The sequence below is a fragment of the Pleurodeles waltl genome, chromosome 5 (assembly GCF_031143425.1).
Source record: "Pleurodeles waltl isolate 20211129_DDA chromosome 5, aPleWal1.hap1.20221129, whole genome shotgun sequence".
NCBI classification, from domain to species: domain Eukaryota; kingdom Metazoa; phylum Chordata; class Amphibia; order Caudata; family Salamandridae; genus Pleurodeles; species Pleurodeles waltl.
The window spans coordinates 922,924,949-922,945,561 of NC_090444.1; the positions used below are offsets into that span (position 1 = coordinate 922,924,949).

The window sequence follows — 20,613 nt, forward strand, 5'->3', positions numbered from 1 at the left end:
CTGGTCGCTCTGGACTGGGACAAAGTCACAAGTTCAGACCAACAGTGATGGAACAAGGGCTTAATACAGGGACCCAGTTATGCCCCCTGAACAATGTACCTTAAATCTTGGTTTGTTGAGTGTTGCGAGATCCCAAACTGAGGATGCTTTGCACAGTGGTAGTTTCGAGAAAACTGCGGGCTGCAATGTGAGGTCTGGTGTACAGGATGCACTGCATTGCGGTGGACCCAAAGCAAAGCTGCAAGGTGATGTGTTGTGCTGCATCTGTTCTTGCCACAGAACCACAGCTGGGCTTGTAGAGTATCTTAAGGTCCACTTCCAAGGGCCCAGGGTGGGGGTGGCACAACTTGTGGGAGTAGGACTCACAGCAGACAGAGTTCAGGTGTTGGTTTCACAGCGGTAGGAGTCTTATCTGACCATTAGGTTCTTATCAGGAGGCCAAGCAAATAGCCCTTGGAGTCACTCTGGTGGTCCTGGGATCAAGATGCAGGTCCAGTCCTTTTCACTCAGGCATCAGGCAGTCCTTATGAGTATTCCACAGGCACACAGGTGTACTGTAAAGTTGACTCTGAGTATCCATTATTTATACTTGGTACCTACTTTGAAGTAGGAGAAGATTCTGGAGGTTTCTATCCCAAGGGGTGTTTGGAATTTCCTGCTTTCCTGCCCTAGCTCCAGCTTTTCTGGGTGCACAAAATACTAGAGTCAAACACTTTCTGAGTGTACTCAGGTAGAGCCTTTCTGATGTGCAAGTGGTTTAGGTGACAGCTCACCCCCTCATCAAGTCAGAGATGGCCCACCCTGCCAAACCCTATCCCCCTATGTTTCATTGTCTGGGAGCAGTACACAAACACCAACTGCCTGCTATTGTATCTAGGATACAGCTTGCAGGGACCAATGGTTGGGGCAAGAAAAGGAAAACTTTCAAAAAGGGGAATTTTCATAAGTGTGTATTAAATACAGTGGAGTTTAAAGTACAATACTGTAGCCACCAAACTCAACATTCCCAGCTACTCCCAATTGAAAGTTATCACTTATTAAATGTAATAAGAAAACCCAAATATATCCTATGGGAGAGGCGGGCCTTGTAGTAGTGAAACATGAAATTAATGGTTTTGCACTAACAGGAAATGTAAAAGTTAAAATTATATGTCTAACTTGTTAAGTACATTGCACCCTGCCCAATGGGCTACTGATGGTCTACCATAGGGGTGACTTATATGTATTAAAAAAGGATAGATTAGGCCTACAATAAGGCTTATTATGCCAGGTTGAAATGTTAATTTAAAATTGCATGTGCAGACTCCAATGGCAGGTGTGTTTGAAGGCTACTTAAGTGGGTGGCATAATCAGGTCGGCAAGCCCAGTAGTACTATTTAATTTACAGGCCTGGGTGCAGGTAGTAGCACATTACTGGGGACATGCAAGTAAATAAATTGGGTGTATGCCAATTTCACCATGTTCAAAGAAGAGAGCACACACACACACTTTAGCACTGTGTGACAGTGTTAAAGTGCATAGAGACCTAAGGCCAACCAAAACAATGGAATAGTAAGGCAAAACATCTGGGAGAAGCCTACCCTAAGGCCGACATGTCTAACAAATGCCCCCCCAGCTGAAAGTGAGGAATACTACCCAACCTCCTGGGAGTTCTCATCGTCCTGATGGTGTTCAACCATAAAGTCCATTCCCAGTAGGGAGATGGACTACATCAACAGTTTAGGTTTCTTTCCTCAGCTCAATACCTGGTAGCTATGGCACAGAGCAGACAGGCTTAACTTAAGAAAAAGGGTAAAGCATTTCCAAGTACCAAAACAGTTAAAAAGTTGAGAACACAACACAACAAACATCTCACTGCAATTTATAAAATATAAAGAATATTTTATTGAACAAAATAACTTCAAAAGACAAAAATCCAATAAGGGGAACCGGAGATATGAATGATCAAATTGTTATATAAAAATAGTGCCAACCTTGGGCAACTGGTCTTGTTGTACCAGGACAGGGGTATGGTTTAAGGCTGACCACAATGGAGTGGGGTCAGATGCAAAGGTCAGATTGGTCTAAGTCAGAAAGTTCCCCTTCACCCCTAGAGAATTTCCAAGAAGGTAGAGTCCTCAGTGGGGCTAGGCTGCAGGCTGGATCGGAAGATGGGCTGGTCGACTATCGGTTGTTAAAGGATGAGATCCCAGTGAAGCTGTCAATGAAGGTGCAAAACGTTCTGAGTGAGAAAATTCCTGTGTTCACATCTAAGAACCTGTCAATATCAATCGGTTGCTGCTCTGCATCTGACCTGATGAAGAATTCTACTTTTGAACTTAGGGGCATGTCTAAGAGCCCCTAATGCCATTCTAACGCCACATTAGCATACTTTTTTTACCCTAGTGTGGTGTTAGAAGGCAAAAGCGCTGCACCATATTAACAAAGTGGCGCAATGTATGCATTGCACCACTTTGTAACCCTTTGTGCTACATTATGCCTGTGCCAGGCACAATGTATGCAATGGGGGCATTCTCCTGTTAGGGGGGGCCGAAAACATGGCACAAGGAAATCTAGCAGATTTCCTTGCATCATTTTTTCGCCATTTTATCCCCTGCTCAGAGCAGGCATTAAAAGGGGGCATGCCATTGAATACAATGGGCCCCTATGTACTCTGCAAGAGTAACGCCAAACTTTTGGCCCAACTCTTGCAGTGTACATCAATAGCGTATGAAAAGATTACACTATTACCCCCTACCCTGCTCCATGGTGCGCCGTATTTTAAATATGGTGCACACATGGTGGTGGTAGGGGTTGCTGAAGGGCGCAAGAAAAGTGGTGCTGCACTGTGTGCAGTGCCACTTTTCTTAAATATGCCCCTTAGATTATTTTTGGGAAGTTGGATTTTTTCGGCGGAAATGGCCTGCAGGCTGTGGCTGAAGAGTGTTCAATAATGTCAGATACCAGTAGCACTGTGCCTGCAGAATTGGATTAGCAGTTGCAGATAAGAACAGAGCATGAGCTGCAGCAAAGCCAAATCCACCAACGATACACCCCTAGCAGATCAGCTGGCAGGTTGATCCCGGTTCCACTAAAGTTCTCTGGCAGAAATTTGTCTAATAGTTTTGTAGTTGCAGTATTTAGGGTTAGGCAAGAATTGTACACTTTAACACCTGACAATGGTTTGTATTCCAGGAGCTCAGGAACAATACTTGGGGGTCAGAACTCATGCCCACAGAAGTCACCTTCAGGGCCCAAGCCAGGTCCAAAAAAAACTGGTCAGTTGGTGTCTTTCAGCAAAGTGAAGCTTCTTACATCTTTTGCGTCTCTGTAGCTTAACAGGAGGTCAGCCAACAGACCCCTGGGATCCACCTCTTTTTCCTGGGTACAAGTGAAGGCAGGCCCTCCCATTAGGTTGCTCCTCACAAGTCTCAACAGCTATTGTAGTTCTTCTTCAGTCTTCCACAAGCCCAGTAGTGTTCTGAAGAGGGTGCACAGGCATGCACCATTAATGCCTGTCCGTCCGTAGATTTCGAGGAATCCTGGTCCCTTCCTAACCAATTGTGAAAAATGTCCAGGTGTAACCCTACCACTCTTGCATCAGTTTCTGTTTGCTCTATTGTAAATAATCCCACAGTGTGGCTCTCTTCCTAAAAGCTAGATGTTAGAACCTTTTTTCCCCTGTGTAGAGCTCCTGTGCCCATCTCAGAGATGTGGCCAGGAAAATGAGCAACCCCTCTTCCATGGTCACTCAAAACCCGGTCTAGGGGCAGCTCATCTCCGACTGGGCTAGTCCCTGATTGAGTAAGTGGGTTAAGCAAACGGGCAGGCCTAGGTGTTGGCCTTATATGCTTGTGACAGGGTAGGACCCTTTGAAGATAATTTTGTTTCTAGGCACTGCCCAGATGGTCATACTGGCAAAAGAACATAGCACCTCTACGCCCCCAAAGTATTTGCCTCAGCTCTGGGAACAAGTTCAAACCTCATTAGAGAGCTAGTCAGCTCTTGGGTGACAGCTGGATAAAAATGCATATGGTTTATAGAGGCTTTAGGCAGCCAAAAACGTGATTTTTAAAAGTACCTTTTATAACACATTTAGCAAAAAAACGACTTTATCAATGAATATGACTTATAATAAACATTTTCAAAAGTCCACAAATTAACTTTATAGTTGGTTCTAGGAAGAGATACAATTATTTAATTTTAATATTAACTCCCAGTACTTTCCTATGAAACTGCTCACTCTGCTACAGTGTCGATAGCTGTTGGGGCCTTTTCACTTTAAGGACATGTTTCACATTAAAACTTTAAATGTCCTACGTTTAAATAGTACGCACACTGCGTTACTGGCCATGAAGGCCTTCTTAAGGGTAACTTTTTCATATTTAAAACAAGGGGTTAGGCCTGTCAAAGGGATTATTTTTAAACATTGAATTTGCATTGGTTACTAGTGGCAAAGCAGCAGTCATGTTTTGCACTGTCTATTTAGTGGTGGAACTATGTGTGTTTCATTCCCCTAGTTACATTTAACTTTAAAGTCCTGGGTACACTTAGTACCATAAACTAGGGACTTATAGGTAAGTTAAATATACCAATTAGCAGTACATCTAATTTCAACATGTTTCTGGGGTCAGAGCACATGCACTTGGAACGGGTGAGTAGAATCCCAGTCCACAGAGCCAAGACACCAGACCTTCAATCTTACAAATTGGTTGCGATCATGCAAAAAAGGCATTTTCCTACAATTCTACAAATGTCCTGCGCCCCTATTACTCCTCAGTTGCAGTTTCACTTTAACTTGCTTCTAATTCTTGGAGCAAAGCTGTTAACATTTACATCTCCACTGTGACTTCAAATATGACACAAAATTATAACTGTTTCATGAGGCTTGCATCCACGCTATTTTTTTATCTTTCCAATTCAGTAGATTGGAAATGTCTTTAGTAATTCATCTTACATCTCTTTTTTTAAGAGGTGAGATATGTTCTCTGGTACAGTGGCTGAAATGCTGTGAGGAAATTTAGGAAATAGCTCTCCTGAGGTGCTTTGTATGTATTATTTGAGCATTTTAGTAGTCATACCTCCTGTCAATGACACCAAATATTTTGTACTCCTTCATTTGTATGAAAGAGAGGTAAAGTCTCTTAAGCTACACATGTTAAAGATGGGTATTTAGAGGAATCACTTATGAATGCTACTAATTTGTTGATGGAGAAATAAGACAAGGGGCGTAAAGGGAATTTCCCATTCTTTTTCCAATATGGACTCAGTATGATTTCTTTCCAGGATCACATTTCCAAACAGTGCCATTTCTGTTCATACTTCAGAGGAGGCCTCATGACTCCAATCTCTGCTGGAACTCTTTCGATTGCCAGGGTTCGACTGGCCTCTAGGGCATCTAGGCAGTGCCCGATGGGTTGGATTGACAGGTCAGTGTGTGGCTCAGGTTTTTATCTGTTTGTGGGCCAATTTGAGGTACCGCTACGCCATTTTCTTCTGTTGATTTTCCTGATTTTCCTGATGTTAAAACAAACATGACCTGCAGCATGCTCAAATCCGTGCAATCCTCCATACCTTGAAAAAAACAGCATGCCTTTACAAATTCAAAACTGCAACAGTTTGCAAACATGGACTACTCTTTTAGCTATCTAATTCTCTCACAGGGACCACTTTTACTTTAATGCCAGGGCCTGTATTATTTCCTAGTCCAGCCATGTCTGTTTCATGCAGAGAAACTAAATTGCTGAATGCTACTTACATCCTCAGTCGCACAAAACCTAAGAGGTAAAATTTCCCAACTGTTCAATAATTCTGAAAGCAAATGATATTTCTCTTTGTCCAGTGCACCCCATAGGACAAAACCAGCTGTCATCAGTTAGTAATGAGGCCAGGGTTACTCTCGACAGGAGAACAACAACGCCGGTTAAAATGTATGAACCTAGTGGCATGACATTAAATGAAAATACTTGAACGCTGTTAGATCTTTGTTAATTAAATGGCGACCCAAGCAGGCCATGATGAAAGAAGTACCTGCAATGTTGATTACAGCGAAGGGATTTGGATGTTCTCTAGTATGAACCTTCCTGTAGACAGTCTTGCCTAACAAAGGGATCAGCAAAAAATAAATGGCATGGATTTACACAGCTCTAGTGATGAATGCACACAGTGCTGTTAGTCGGTTTGACAGCGTCCTGTACTCACGGCACACATACTCTCACACCACCACACAGTGTTGATTCTCAATGCTTGCCCTTTCAAAAAGTTACTCTTTCTGGTGTCAGGAAGGCTAAGGAAAATAATTGATTCTGATCATGTATTGTAATGCTAAGGAACACATTGTCAACTGGATTCTTCTATTGATTTTGCTGGGGGTTCTTAGTGAATCTGTGCAAAATTTTAATTCCAGTCATGAAAGTCGCGTTATATGAAATTTGTGGAATTCGTGAAATTTTACATTACATGATTTCACATTATTTTAAATTGGTTTACACAAAAAAAATCTCAACCAGAGACATTTTTTGCTTGAATCAATATTTTGCTGTTATTTATTTAATGTGAGTTTTTAATTTGACGTACATCTGTAAAAAAAAATACATTAGATACCAGCCTACCGCTTATGCCATTTGTCATATGTAATATGCGTTTTATGTATATGCCATTTGCTAAACTTCCTTGACATTTTGCAGAATATACTGTCAATATTTACTACACTATGAACAACCATAGTATTTATAAATTGGGAATCAATCCCAAAGGGCAGCGGGGTGCTTTTTAATGAACAGGATACAAAGACACTGTGGGGCTACAGAGACATATAACTATGATTACAGTGTGATCTGAGGATAGAAGGGCATACAAGTGATTGAAAGAGTAGAAATCTAGCGTCAAAGTGGGATGAGGTAGAGAGAAAAGTCTGTATAGAGATTGTTTTTGAGAACTTTCGTGAATTGCACAGCATGCCCAGCCATGATTCTATTAACGTAGGGTTGGCTCTCTATTTTGTCATTTCCCTGAAAGATGCGTGTACTGGCATTACTGCAAAATAGTTCAGGACTTTTAAGTTACCATTAACGCATTTTTCTTTCCATAATTCTAGTCCTCCCTTTAAGCATGAAGGGCCTTATGCATGTGTAGGCACGTTGCAAATATTGTATGCAAATTGCGCACCCACCTTGTGAGGCCTACTTATCATTTTACAACGCAATCTATGTACTAAAAGGTCGCTTCACAAAGTGCCTATTCTCAGAGGGCCAAAACAAGACCTGCCTAATGAATATTAATTAGGCAGTTCACCATTGGTGATCCTCTGCAATTGGCTGTGAATGCAAGCAACTACATGTTTCCATCCCCACATTTGCCTTTATAAATGGAAAACTTTTTTTAAGTAGCTCTTGTCCATTAAAACAATAGGTGCATCTTAAAAAAAATGTTTCCCTTTTGGAAAGATAGGAACATGTAGGGAAGAGTGGGCCATGTCTCTCTGAACCACTGCTTGCTGCCTCTGAGGCATCTTGGTCTGTCTCCAAAAAGGGAAAGCTGTCCCACTCGGACCGCTTCGGCTCAGGGAATCCATTATCGCTCCAACCTGGGAGTCTGTAACTTTTGACTGCAATTGGGATCACAATCGACTGATACATTTCATTATAAATGTCAGGTAGGAAGGGACGCCCTCTTTATGCTCCCTCCTAATTGGGATCCATAATGAGTCACAGAAATCCTTTAGAGATTTGGAAAGATAAGACTTTACTGACTCTCTAAAGGCTTTCTATACTACAACTCTTGTTATGGTCTCAAACCCTGTGGGTTTGAGATTCACAGGGTTTCTGACAGCAAAACGTTTTGTACCCAGGCCTGAATTTTGCAGAGCTTTGAAAAGTGAAGCATTTTAAAATCATCTTACTAATATTTCCCTTGTACTAAAACTGTTCCATCTCTTTACAGCCAGTGCATCCAGGTTTGGCCCTTTCATCTTAAAAAATGGGTGAGGGATCATTGCATAGTAATGCCTCGTATTGGGGACCTTTTAAGCCGTGGGGTGACTACCTTTTTATGCCCTATGCCAATGCCTTCACCTTTGACTTTCAATGACGGAACCAGAGACTATGCTGTTCATTTTAGATAATAGGTTACCGTTATATTCTCTCCTGAGGTTAGAACTTTAGAGATAAGGCCTGGGTGGATTTTTCATTTGTGGTGAAGTCTAGTGTGTCTGATTTAATATCATGGAACACTCTGGGAATGTGAAGTTTTGCTCTAAAACCAAGTTTTCCAATTACGTTTATGCAATGTTTGGGCAAGTGGAGGCTGAGTTCTGAGATTGATTTAGTTTTGTCTCTTTTTAGAGCATGATCACGAACACCACAGTAGAGTATAAGCTGGCTACATGGTCATTTTAATGGATTAATCCCAATACACAACACTGTGTCATAATTGAGGGATGAGGAGAGACTGGGTTAGTGATGAGGACTGTAGAGAGTGAAGTACATCATTATCAGGTTGGGGCACTGAAAGGAATTCGATGAAAAATACTTGCAAAGGGAGAGACAAGAAGATGAAGAATGGCGAGTAAAGATGAGCAGCAGATTAGAGAATAGAGAGGGGCATCACCAGTCTATTGGAAGTTGGGGAGGGACAGTGTGAGTGATGATAAGTAGAAAGGGTTGTAAAGACACTCAGGGAAGTGGATGGTAACAAAATAATGATCAAGAGCAGGTGAGACAGTGAATAAATGCAATATGGGGCATTTAAGTTTCGAAGAATGGAAGACCAAGAGAAGATGCATGATACTGAATATCAAGTCTTATCGATACCCTATCATTGTACTGTCATATCAAAGTAAAAATATATAGCAAAATATTGTGGGATATAATATTGAAGTGAGGTATGTCATTTTTTTATTTGTCAATAATATTACAATTTAATACATAGGCCCTCATTACGACTTCGGCGGTCTTGCAAAAAGACCGCCGAAGCTGCGGGCGCCACAATACCGACAGTGCTGGCGGTATTGGTGGCTCCCTATTTTGACATTTCCGCTGGGCCAGTGGACGGAAACAGCGTTTCCATCTGCTGGCCCAGCGGAAAAGTCACATCAACACTGAAGCCGGAGGCAATGTTGATGTGCAGCGGGTGCAGCAGCACCCGTTGCGCATTTCACTGCCTGAAATTCGGGCAGTGAAATGCTGGATGGGGCTATGCCTGGGGGCCCCTGCACTGCCCATGCCAACTCCATGGGCAGTGCAGGGGCCCGCAGGGGCACCCCGATTCCCCCTTACCGCCAGCCTTTCCATGGCGGTGTTTACCGCCATGGAAAGGCTGGCGGTTGGGGATTATGACCGCCTGGTGCAAGCCTGGCGGTATAGTGGAGGGGCCGGCGGTATGGCCGTGGCTAATGCGCCACGGTCATAATACACTGGCGGAACACCGCCAGCCTGTTGCCTGGTGGCAGTGTTACCGCCAGTGTTCCGCCATCACCAGGGTCGTAATGACCCCCATAGTATTTTAAAATATTGTGTGTTTCAGTACAGTTTAAATTTAAATTGTAATGCTTATGCTTACCATTTTCTTTGCTCTAACCATGTTTTCCGAGGTGCTGATTTTGTTTTGTATTTTATTTTTTGTTGGTATTGACTCCTTATAGTAATATTTATCCTTGTTATGCATTGCTGGGCATTTAGGTGAGTAGTGATGTAAATTTACATTAAGAAATACATTATTAGTAATTTTGTAAATATGACATTTTAAAACGATTGTAAGTATTTTTTTCAACTATAATTGTATTTTTTTACTTTTTCAACTCTGGGTTCATATATTTTGAAGGGAAGTTAAAAAAAATATGGTTTAAGGAATATATTTTTTTTTTTACAATATGTAACATTTTATGTGACTTGTACTTATTTTTTCTAAATGCTGCATTTTAAAAGGATTTTTTGTTATTTAGTGATATTTAATAGTATGTTTCAGTTTGTAAGTATTGAGCTTCATTATTGTTGGACATATTTTTTAACATACTCTTTTGCACAAGATTTTGATAGTGCTTTACTTTCATGGACGTTTTTATTTTGCATTTTTAATATTTAATTGTGTGATGTTTTTAAATGTTTTATACCTGGTGTTATGGGATTTTGGAGTACATTTATACTTTTAATTTGGGTTATTTAAAAAAAAATGATTTTTCAATTGTTACTTTTCTCTTTTATGTTTTTTTTTATTCTCAAGATTGCAGAACTTTATGTTTAGTGATTTGTAAATTATTTTATTATATATTATGTAGTTATTCCTTTTCATAGAAGTTTCATATATTTGAATCCCAAATGTTAGTAATTCTCATAATGTTTCAGGGTGTGGGGTTAGAGTGATCTATATGCCACAACTCCATTTATAGACTTTGTTAACTTTGTCACAACAGGATATTGAATAGTAAATATGATCCTCCTCACCAAATTTGTACACTTTCCTCAATGTTAGTGGGGCTTGAATTTGAATAGTAAATCATTTCCTCACCCAGATCTATGGGCTTTTCCCAAGGTTTGTACAAATGGAGTAATTCATAACCCCCCTATCCTGATTTATGTATTTTTCCCAGTGATTGTAGGATTAGAGTTTGAATAGTAAATCTGAGCCCTCCACCTAAATTTTATAACGTTTCACAATGGTTGTGGGAATGGAGTTTCTATAGTAAATCTGACTCAACACACATTTATGCACTTTCCCAATTTTTGTGGGACTGGAGTTAAAATAGTGAATTTCAACCCTGTCAACTTTATATTCTTTCCACAATGTTTGTGAGAGTGAAGTTGGGATAGTAAATATCACCATCACACGTGTTTATGCATTTTCACCACTGTTTATCGCACTAGAGATAGACTAGTAAATATTAGCCCGCTAAAAATGTTTACACTTTCCACAGTATATTTTGGAATTGTAAATTTGACAGTTTACAAACCTTCCCTAATGTCTGTAAGCAATGTAAATATCACTCCCCTCATGTTTGTGCATTTTCAGCAGTGGTTGTAGGACTGGGGTTAGCACTGGAAATTGTAACTCTCTCAAATGTATGCTCTTCCAATTTATGTTGGACTGGAATTAGGATAGATAACATAATACTCAGCATTTATGTACTTTAATCAGTGTTTGCCAGACTAGCGTTAGAATAGTAAATGCTCTACCTACCACCTCCAAATATGCACTTTTACTTTTAAGTTTGTGGGACTACAGTAGGAATAATATATCTACACCCACTCCAAATGTATGCATGTATGCACTTTTCTCAATGTTTGTAGATTTGGGAGATAGTAACCCTTCCCCAAATTTTATGCATTTTATGCAAAGTATTTTTTGTAAAAATTGTAGTTAAGTTGGATATATGGGCTCCCCACCATTTATGCATTTTCCACAGAGTTTTAGAGGTTAGAAGTAGAATACTAAACCACACTGCCCTCGCCCTCCAATCATGCACTTTCACCAATGTTTGTGAAACTGGAGTCATAATAGTACATCTGCCCACCCACCAAATGTAAGTACTTTCCCCATTGTTTGTAATACTGTAGTTAGATTATTAAATTTGACACCCTCCACCACCTTAAAATATATGCACTGTCTCCAATGTTTGCCAGAATAGGGTTCAAATCACATGTACCTTCCCTGATGTAAAATGGTAAAAAAAAACACCCTCACCACCAAAACTTATTCATTTTCTGTGTTTTTGGGAGTGTAATCAGAATAGTAAATATGCCCCTAAGAGTCTCCAGTGTCCCGATGTATGTTGGATTGGATTTCCAATAGAAATTGACTGCCCTTTATTTGTAGTTTATCCCGCAAGGTTTGTGGATGCTGTGGATGCTGATTTTAAATTTTAAAATATACTCTAAATGTTTAGAATATTTGGGATAGGGGTTTAAATGTTAAATTTTGAAAATTACAATTATAATAATTTCCAACATTTTAATGGGGTGCATTTTTTAGTTTCATATGTTTTTTAATATTGGTTTCAATGTTCTTTCTAAAAAAATACATTTGAACATTGAAATTGATTTAACTTCAAATAAAAAAATAGCTCCATAAAAGTTGTTTAATATTTGAATGTAAAATTGTGTATACTTAACCAAAAAGCACTATGCATGCATTCTTTTGTAATTGCAAATAAAGGGGTATTGGAAAAATGCATTTTAAAAAAATACACGTTTTTATTAAAAAACATTATCTTAAAATAGAACACCTTTCTATTTATGGATATTGTTTGTTTAGAATTGTATAGAATATGTTGGTTATCATTGCAAAAGGGTAGGCATTATAATATATTTGTTCAAGAATAATCATAAGGTAAATTTACATTGCATCATTTTTTTTATCTTAAATGTATTTTGCCAATTTTGTTGTGTATATGTTTGTATTCAATATTGTAGTTCACTTTTAATGTATTTAGTAAAATACTATATTTTCGTAGTCAATATATCGTAAATATAATCTGACAAAGGCTGAGTGCCGAAACCCACTTGTTTTGTTTCTTTTTTGTGAAGTGGCTTAAGAAATCTTCGAACCTACACACTCTATGAGTAAGCGTAATTCCGTTGGGGACTTTATGCATATATAATCAAACTGTAGATATTTTTATCTCTTACTTATAGGTATTGTAAGTTGAAAGTTTTTTCAGCAATATTTTTTCATTGATATTTTGATGTCACAATATTTTTATAGTCAAAATTGTGACATGGAGACAATGAAGAAGCTTGTGGGAAACAACGGAAAAGGCAGGTTGCATAGCGGTGTCTCCAGACCTCTCCTGAGAGACAAGAACTCAAGAATGTTCAGATGTAATACATACATGGCATGTCAGTGGTTATATTGGGATGGAAAGGGTCCATTGCATTACTTGGGAGTGCATTCACTCCTGCTCTGAGTACCCTATGTAATAACTTTCTGATAATGATAGTTTTTTTTGGCCTCAGCACACACAACAAACAAGCATGTACTCCGAAGCTCACTCTGGCATGGAATGTGTCCTAAAGCTGGGCTCTCTGGTCTTTAGGGGCACTCTATGTGCAGCACCTCTTTTCTGTGTGTGACAACTGTCAGCCCACCATGCTGTAACGTATTGACAGTGGTGGCAGTGACTAACTGCGTATTCAGGAGAGGCTTGTCTAAATGTTACCTACACATAGCAAGTTACTTAGTTACCTCTCCTGTTTCAAGTTGTTTGCCAGTCTCCTGGAACCAGGTCCTTCACTTTTATGTGGGACATGCATGTTTCTGGGAGAATAAACATGCAGTAGGATGACTTTGTTGCGTATAGTCTGTGCTTTAATGTTGCAGCACAGAAAACAATTTTGAATCTTCCTATGTGAGTACTACCTAAGCTCGAGGTTTGGGAGCACCTACAAGGCATAAATGTGAACTGTGTGGCTCCTCCAAAACATTCCCAAAGTTCTTTGAAGTAGCCCAGACTCTGTGGTGTGCATTCTACAAAACAAAGGGCCCTCTTTGAAGTCTAGGGGCAGCCCTTGTCCTTACCTACTAAATTCTCACCAGAAGTGTAACCCACAACACATCGAGGACTTAACAGAAGGATCTTTGTGCCTTTTCCAGCCTATTTCATTTCAGTGAATAATATAAAACAATCGAGTGACTGAACATGGCAAAACAGCTTTGAGGATTACGTAGATTAAATGGGAAAGTTACGTTTTTGGTACAAAATGAATTGAGCATGTTGTCCTGATCTCCTGCTTGTTCCTATACTCTCATCTTCTGCCATTAACTTTTTTCCTGCAGTTGACTGAGGTTGATTGCTTTTTTCTCTGTGGTTGAGAGAATACAGCAAATGTTGTGCTTTGATCAAAAGGCAGTTTGAATGTAATACATGGACACTCCTTATTGAATTCTTGACTAGTTTTCTGCTGTATCCTTTGATGCATTTATGTAGAATAAACCTAGATGCGAGGATAATGGAGGTCTCTGAAATTTTATTTGGGGACTATAACGGGGGGAGAATTGAGAGCCTTTCTGAAAATCAGGAAATTCTGGTGAAACTGACTATATGGGAATGTTGTTCCATAGTCCTGTAACAGATATTAAACAAGATTTTGGATTTTGACATTAGTGCAATTTTAAAGCTTGAGTCTGGAGATGCTTTGGTTTCTGGTTTCACAATGATTTCCAAAGATGCCATTTTCTCTGGGTTTCTAGAATAATGATACTGATTTGCATGGGCATCTTGATATCCCTTTATTATATGTGGGTGGAAGTAGGTTAGTTTTGATGTCACAGATGACAGTGAGGAGGTTGTTTTCACTGTCTAAAGGTGGGAGGATAAGGGCTTGGTCAATGGCTCTAAAATGTGATAATTGTCAGTAACACTTTCATTGTAGAAAAAAGAATGCTTACACCACAAAGTCTAGGTTTTACTTGTGGTATGGTTCTCGAAGAACGTGTTGCAGTCAGTTCGGAATTTGAGCCTGTAGTTGCAGGTGGGGCCTCTTGTTTGGGCACTGGCATTTATTTTTCCTCATCAGACTTTGACCCCGAGCACAAGAGCTGAAAACCCACAAGGAGAAAAAAAGGAGGAAGAGAATGTTTTAAAACTGTTCCCAGGGGAGAAATCATGAACCTTTAGAAGTGAGATAATGGAACAGGAAGTGCAAGGTGGATGAGGTGGGATCAAGACTACGCAGACTTGGTAATCTGAACACTGACATTCAATAGTGCCAGCCATGGGCTTTTGAACAAATCTTTGGGCGCTGGCACTCATTCTTGTAACAAATTATGCACTAGATGCTGTCAAGGTAAAAGGCCGAGTTTGATGCTATACCATGCTGAAGGGTGGACTAACAATGTGCATAAGTGAATATCACATGATTGATCAATAAATTCCCAGTGCTGACAACCAGAAAGAGACAATTGCATTTCAGAGAATGCATCAAAGCAGTTGAAAAACACTCCAGCCATCCATACATTAAAACACACATCAATCACCTGCAGTCAGGCTGCATATTCAACACATCCAAACCAGTCACAAACGCAATGTGCAGCACATTCATTTCCTTGTAGCCACCATCAACAGAAGGTTTGTCCCTTTTGTTTACGAGCTTCAACTGAACAGTATCTTTTCAGCAGTACTCTTCTATCCACTAGTGACAAGACAACCAAATGGAGAAACATAGGCGCCTTAAAAAGGAAGTATAAACCAAAAAATTGCACACACGGTTCCAAAAGGCAGGAAGTAATATCTACCGGTTCTGCAAATCAAAGCCTTAAAAAGGAAGCCATTTTAAATGTTCTCTACCACCTTTGAGTCTGTAATGCCAAGTTTCATTTAGTAGTGTGCAATATCTTGTTATTTCACACATTAACATCAATTTGATTACTCACGACTTCTGAGTGATGTTATTGGTGTAACATTTTGTCTGGAAACTTTTATATTTAATTTACTTTCCACGTGCCGAAAAAATCTCCTTCAGTAGAACATTTCAAACTGCTGGCCAACTTCCTGAAGATATGAGCCATTTGGAGCCCAAGGTTGATTAGTACCATTCGTTTGGCAGCAGAGTTCACACAGAAAACATAGTAGGTTAATGTAGGCCCTTCCCCAAGCTTCATCTTGGAAGCATCTCAGAAATAGTTTTAGGTGGAGTTATCAAGCACTTGTAAAATGTGAATGCCTTATTTAGTGACATGATACTTCAAAAAGACTGATATGATGGTATTTTTTTGCAAATGCTGTCAGATATCGGGATCTAAGTGGTATTTTCTAAATTACCAACCTTTGTTTTAAGTAGTTGGATGCACTGGTCCCAGCAGTAGTAATCCCACAGTCTGTATGTTACGTTATGTTATAGGGAATTTATGTGGTGCACTACTATCAATAGATATATCTAGGCACTTAACAAAAGAAGAAGAAAGAGCACACCAGCAAGTAAGGCCACTTCGGGCAGCAGGCACAAAGCTTATCTAACCAGCCAGGGAGATTTATATTTGCTAATGCACCGGCAAGGTGAATCAGACTTTCGAGGCACTTATGGGAAACACCAGCCACGTCTTTTAGTACTACGAAATTTTGGAGTCACTAAAAGGTTGGTGCCCAAAGAGGGCAACTGTCTTGTACGAAGATAATCCTTAATTCCGCAATATCTACTGAGACAGAAGACGCTCCTAAAAATGCAGTCTATCCTTAGACAGACTATAAGCATTCCCAGTAAAGTTGTGACACTAAATGAGATATAGATGAATTGCATCTATTGTATATAACACACCACAAAGTGCATGCCTTTATTTTGTTTAGCTTCTCGTTTACAAACATTTTTCATGTCTCAATTTCTTTCGGCTTTTGCATCTCCTGATTTAATGAAAAGGTCTATGTAGCTTCAAGAATTGTAACGAACATTGACCTTTGAAACCATTTTGTTATCCGGTTAACTAATTGGCAGTCTTTCTTGTAGTATTTGTATGTAGTCTAAAAAGCCTGGAAATTATTACTTTAAATCGGGATAGAAAGTGACAGGATCACAGAGCATGATGACTTCTGTGGTCCCTAAACGTTTAGCGTATAATGTACTTTTATTATTTATTAAATATTTTTCTGTAGCCTGGACATGGGAGCTCTAACAACAGAGGGCTGCATAAGTAACACATATATTATATCCTATGAATCAGAGGATAACAATAGTTTATATTGCTAGGTTTGTTCTAAAAAGAGGATTTTTTAGTTTACCGACAAATGTAATTGATTTGTGTATTTGTTTTTTTGGTAAGTTGTTCCATATTCTTCGTGTTTGGCAAGAGATTCCCTTCTTCAAAATTCTGGTCTAAATAACTTCAGGATTACTTTTCTTTAGATCTTGTCAGATGGCCATCTAATCAATTCTCCAATGTTCCGAGGATTTTGGTCTGAGACCAATAGTATTATGTCATTATTTGATCCTTATTAATTTTTGCAACATAACATTTGTGATGTTTAGTAGCAATAGTTTTTTTCTAAAATGCGAACCTCTAAATATTTTATTTTAGCCTAAAAATGACTTGTGACTCTGTGGTCAACTGATTTTTCACTCATGCAAATAGGAGAGTACTGCATTTCTTTGATACAGGATACTGTACTTTTGAGGCTGCTTGTATAAAATCACACCACACGTGTTATTAAAAGTGTTTAACCTCAGTAAATAGCAGCAGTGTCCAATGTCGGGCCACCAGAGCGTGATTAATGCCATACTTTCAAGATATCTGAATTAGATGCATTTATTTACTTCTGATTTAAGAGGAAGTAATATTACATGTTAGCTCTGATACTGAAAATCTGACATGTATTCTGGCTCGCAGGACCCAGCTTAGGAACCCATGATCTATATTCTACTATTAGATAGTGACAACATAAACTAGTACAGAAGTGGAACTCAAGTTAAAGTGGGTTAATGTTAGTTTGCCTAGTTATGTACTCGTAAACAGACCTGTAGAATGGGAAATACATTCTTACCATTCAGGATTTTTCCTTAAGTAAAAAAAAGACAACATTGAATTAAGATATTTGAGTGAAAACATCAGATCCAAACCATTTAGCGAGACAAAATAAGGGCTTACCTGTAATTGTAAAGTCCCCTGATGAAGGAGAAGCACAAAGAAAAAGAGGAGAAAAAAACAAGATTACAATTTATTTTGACAAATACTGTAAAATATAGGATTATCTAGCACCTGTAAGGATACTAAATGAAAAAAAAAAAAACATTTAATGTAGCCCACCCCCTCAGAGTTAATATATTAACCCTATCAAAAGAATATAAAGATTGTCAAAGAATATAATTCCCAGAAAAGGTATGTGTGTCCATTTACGTTTGCGGCCTCGTGCATTCTCTTAAAGAGGATGCATAGAGCATGTGCTCACCCCCAATCACCGGCAAGTCCTTAGTTCAGGTATTTAGGGCTCTGTGGTCTCAGTGTATTGTGACCACCTTACTCTGTCAGATACTACTCAACAAAACCAGTATTAAAAGTGATGGTTAATCAGGAAAGGTACACCCCCAACCACAACTCAACACCTGTGTCCCGTAGACAGCCACCCAACCCCAAACAATTGAAGCAATGCTCTTTGTCACCTTTCCCGACCCCTAAAATACACAATATACATAAATATGACACATGGCATAGACAAACACAGGAGTAATGGAGAAGATAAACCAGAAATGCAACTCTTACCAAGCTCATTCAACAACAGGGCTGCAAAGAAAACACATACAGACAGACACAGAATAAGAAAAGTAAATGAGAATCAAAATGAAAATGAATGTCTACAGAAAGAAGACAGATGTTCGCCCGTCCCTCCCAACAATGCAGACATGGAATGGAGTGGTATGCCAGTCACACAAAGGAAGTGCTGCCACGATGTGCACTGTGGGATTGTTATTTGTCAAGGCAGCAGGGGTTTTCACACTATCTCTTATGCTAAGCTTGTGAAGGAGCATGGGAACTTGACTTGGGACATTATATCATATCCCAATTCACAGTGAATTACTCAGAGGAGAGGAGATACTAACGATCGCCTCAGATTTACACTACCTGTCCTATACCATTTTCACAAACATTTAAAAGGGGCAAAATTGGAGATCCCTGAAGCCTCTTCAAGGTTCACTTGAGCACATCTCAGCAACGATCGAAGGACCTCCATATTAGCAAGAGGGCACTTTTTTTTCCTAAATATCAATAATGGCCCCAATTCACACAGGTAAACGTAGACCTAAGGTTCAAGTTTAGACCTAAAATTCAAGTTTACCTTTGTGAATTGGGACCTTAAACTTTAGGTCTAAACTTAGACCTCAGGTCTAAGTTTTCCTTTGTGAATGGTCCAAATCTGTCCACTGTAAACACGGGAGGCTCGCAAGAGTATCCTTACTTGGCTATGAGCTTGTCTTTCTGCATCGGAAATACGTAGTAAACCATCAAAAGCGAAAATCTACCTCATTTGTGAGAAATGACAGCAAACCCTTTTCACAGGGTCGTGTTGATTACATGGGTTGTCCATGTAAGGTATATCTTTACTCACAACAGGAGTCTATTGTGGGGAGAAAGGGGATTTCCACCTTTTGCAATGCCTCGGGCATGTCTCAACCCTTCCTCTGGCTTTACCTTTGCAGCATCTACTAATGTGGATTTAAATGCTGGGATTGAAAGAAATATAAATATGTAATTCAAAATATATTATTATATTTAGGCATTTTTGCATTTTCCCAGGGTCAACTGTTAAATGGTGTTCTACCCTACTATGTTGCACTGTCGCACTTGTGTAGCTCTTCCTACCTTTATGTGAGGTACTGAAGTGCCTACCCTTATTGACAGCATTCTACATTTGGTGGGGTATGTGGTTGGAAGGGAGATTTTTTATTTTTTTATCCTATTTGAGAAGTGTCTCCATATCATGCATCATGAGCACATCAGAGCATGGTTTTAATATCTCATTGCACTTATGTCGACTCAACAATAATGAATAACATGGCAAGAACAATGAATCTGTGCTACCCTTATGGTTACCTTGGTGATATGTTGGTGGATGTTATTGTAGAATAGGCATACATGCAAATCAGTATTATTGACCACTAAAATGTATTAGTAAAATGTTAGCACTATTTAAGCAACAGAAATAAATACTTATATATTTATTTCATACGTGTGAGGAGATTGGTATTTAAGGATACACATATTTGTGGATTGCTAGACATAAATGTCTCTTTGGTGAAGAGATAACCTCTTGTCACTCTTTTGAGATATACGTATACCACGCACAAATACACGTAGAATACGTAAAAACACATGCATGTGAGCACAAGTACACATACTTAGCTACTATTATTGCAAATAACATTGGTTTAAAAAACATTATTTCACTGTGATGATTTCAGATTCAATAATTACTTTTCATGGTTCGTATAAATTATGTATTCACTCTGGTTTTTTTTAGGAAGAGGGGGAAGCCAGAGTTCATCCTGATAAAAATAAATAAAACACATGCTATGCTTACGAATGTATGATTTGGACCAAAACATTGAGCATTTTCGTTGGTGGCACTTGCACTGTTGCCAAAGCTAAGAATGTAATAAACTTTATATTAAATGATGTTAAATAGACCATGACTCAAGTAAGGGTAAAGGTGAGTGTGTGATATGGTATATGCAACCTCTATTCCATGTTTAACATTCACATGTTGAGCCGGACCCTCGTGATATATTACTGTGCAGCTCCAAACATACCATCTCTGAAGCAGGTGCTTGTGAACGGGGTGATGATAATGAGCCACTTGGGGCCAGTTCATGGCTGAGGTGGGGAGTGGAGAGAAGCCAGAATGTGTATGTGGGGATGTGTATATGGGTATATGTATGCTGTTACCTGGATTGTGCTTCCAGACGGAGAAGTCAGACAGCAGGCATAGGGTGCCACCTAGTGCTGAATTAATGAAAAAGCCCTTAACGTTTCTATTCTGCTTATGGAGAGGGCTCCATGAAGAGAAATGCTTCTTTGCCTTCAGTGCAAAAAAACCCTAGCACGCTTCCGGGCTGTAACTCATATTTGTGATATCCTGCTACTAATAAATAATTATCATGCGTTCTGGATCAGACTGAAACGTCTTTAGCATATTAGGCCATGAGAAAGGAAGACTATTTA

At 39.2% G+C, this 20,613-nt stretch overlaps 1 protein-coding gene across 6 annotated transcripts in view; it reads right to left on the reverse strand.

Annotated features, from left to right (window-relative positions):
- SLC8A1 (solute carrier family 8 member A1) overlaps positions 1–20,613 on the reverse strand; it is a 1,017,544-nt gene that overhangs the window by 195,744 nt on the left and 801,187 nt on the right. For 3 of the 6 annotated variants that reach the window (XM_069235056.1, XM_069235051.1, XM_069235052.1), the window contains 4 exons: positions 18,157–18,177; positions 17,545–17,562; positions 17,441–17,455; positions 6,010–6,078 (listed from right to left, as the gene is read on the reverse strand). In XM_069235056.1, coding sequence (XP_069091157.1) covers positions 6,010–6,078; positions 17,441–17,455; positions 17,545–17,562; positions 18,157–18,177 — 123 coding nt within the window. The remainder of the gene's footprint in view (positions 1–6,009; positions 6,079–17,440; positions 17,456–17,544; positions 17,563–18,156; positions 18,178–20,613) is intronic. The other 3 variants (XM_069235053.1, XM_069235054.1, XM_069235055.1) reach the window with 3 other exon arrangements.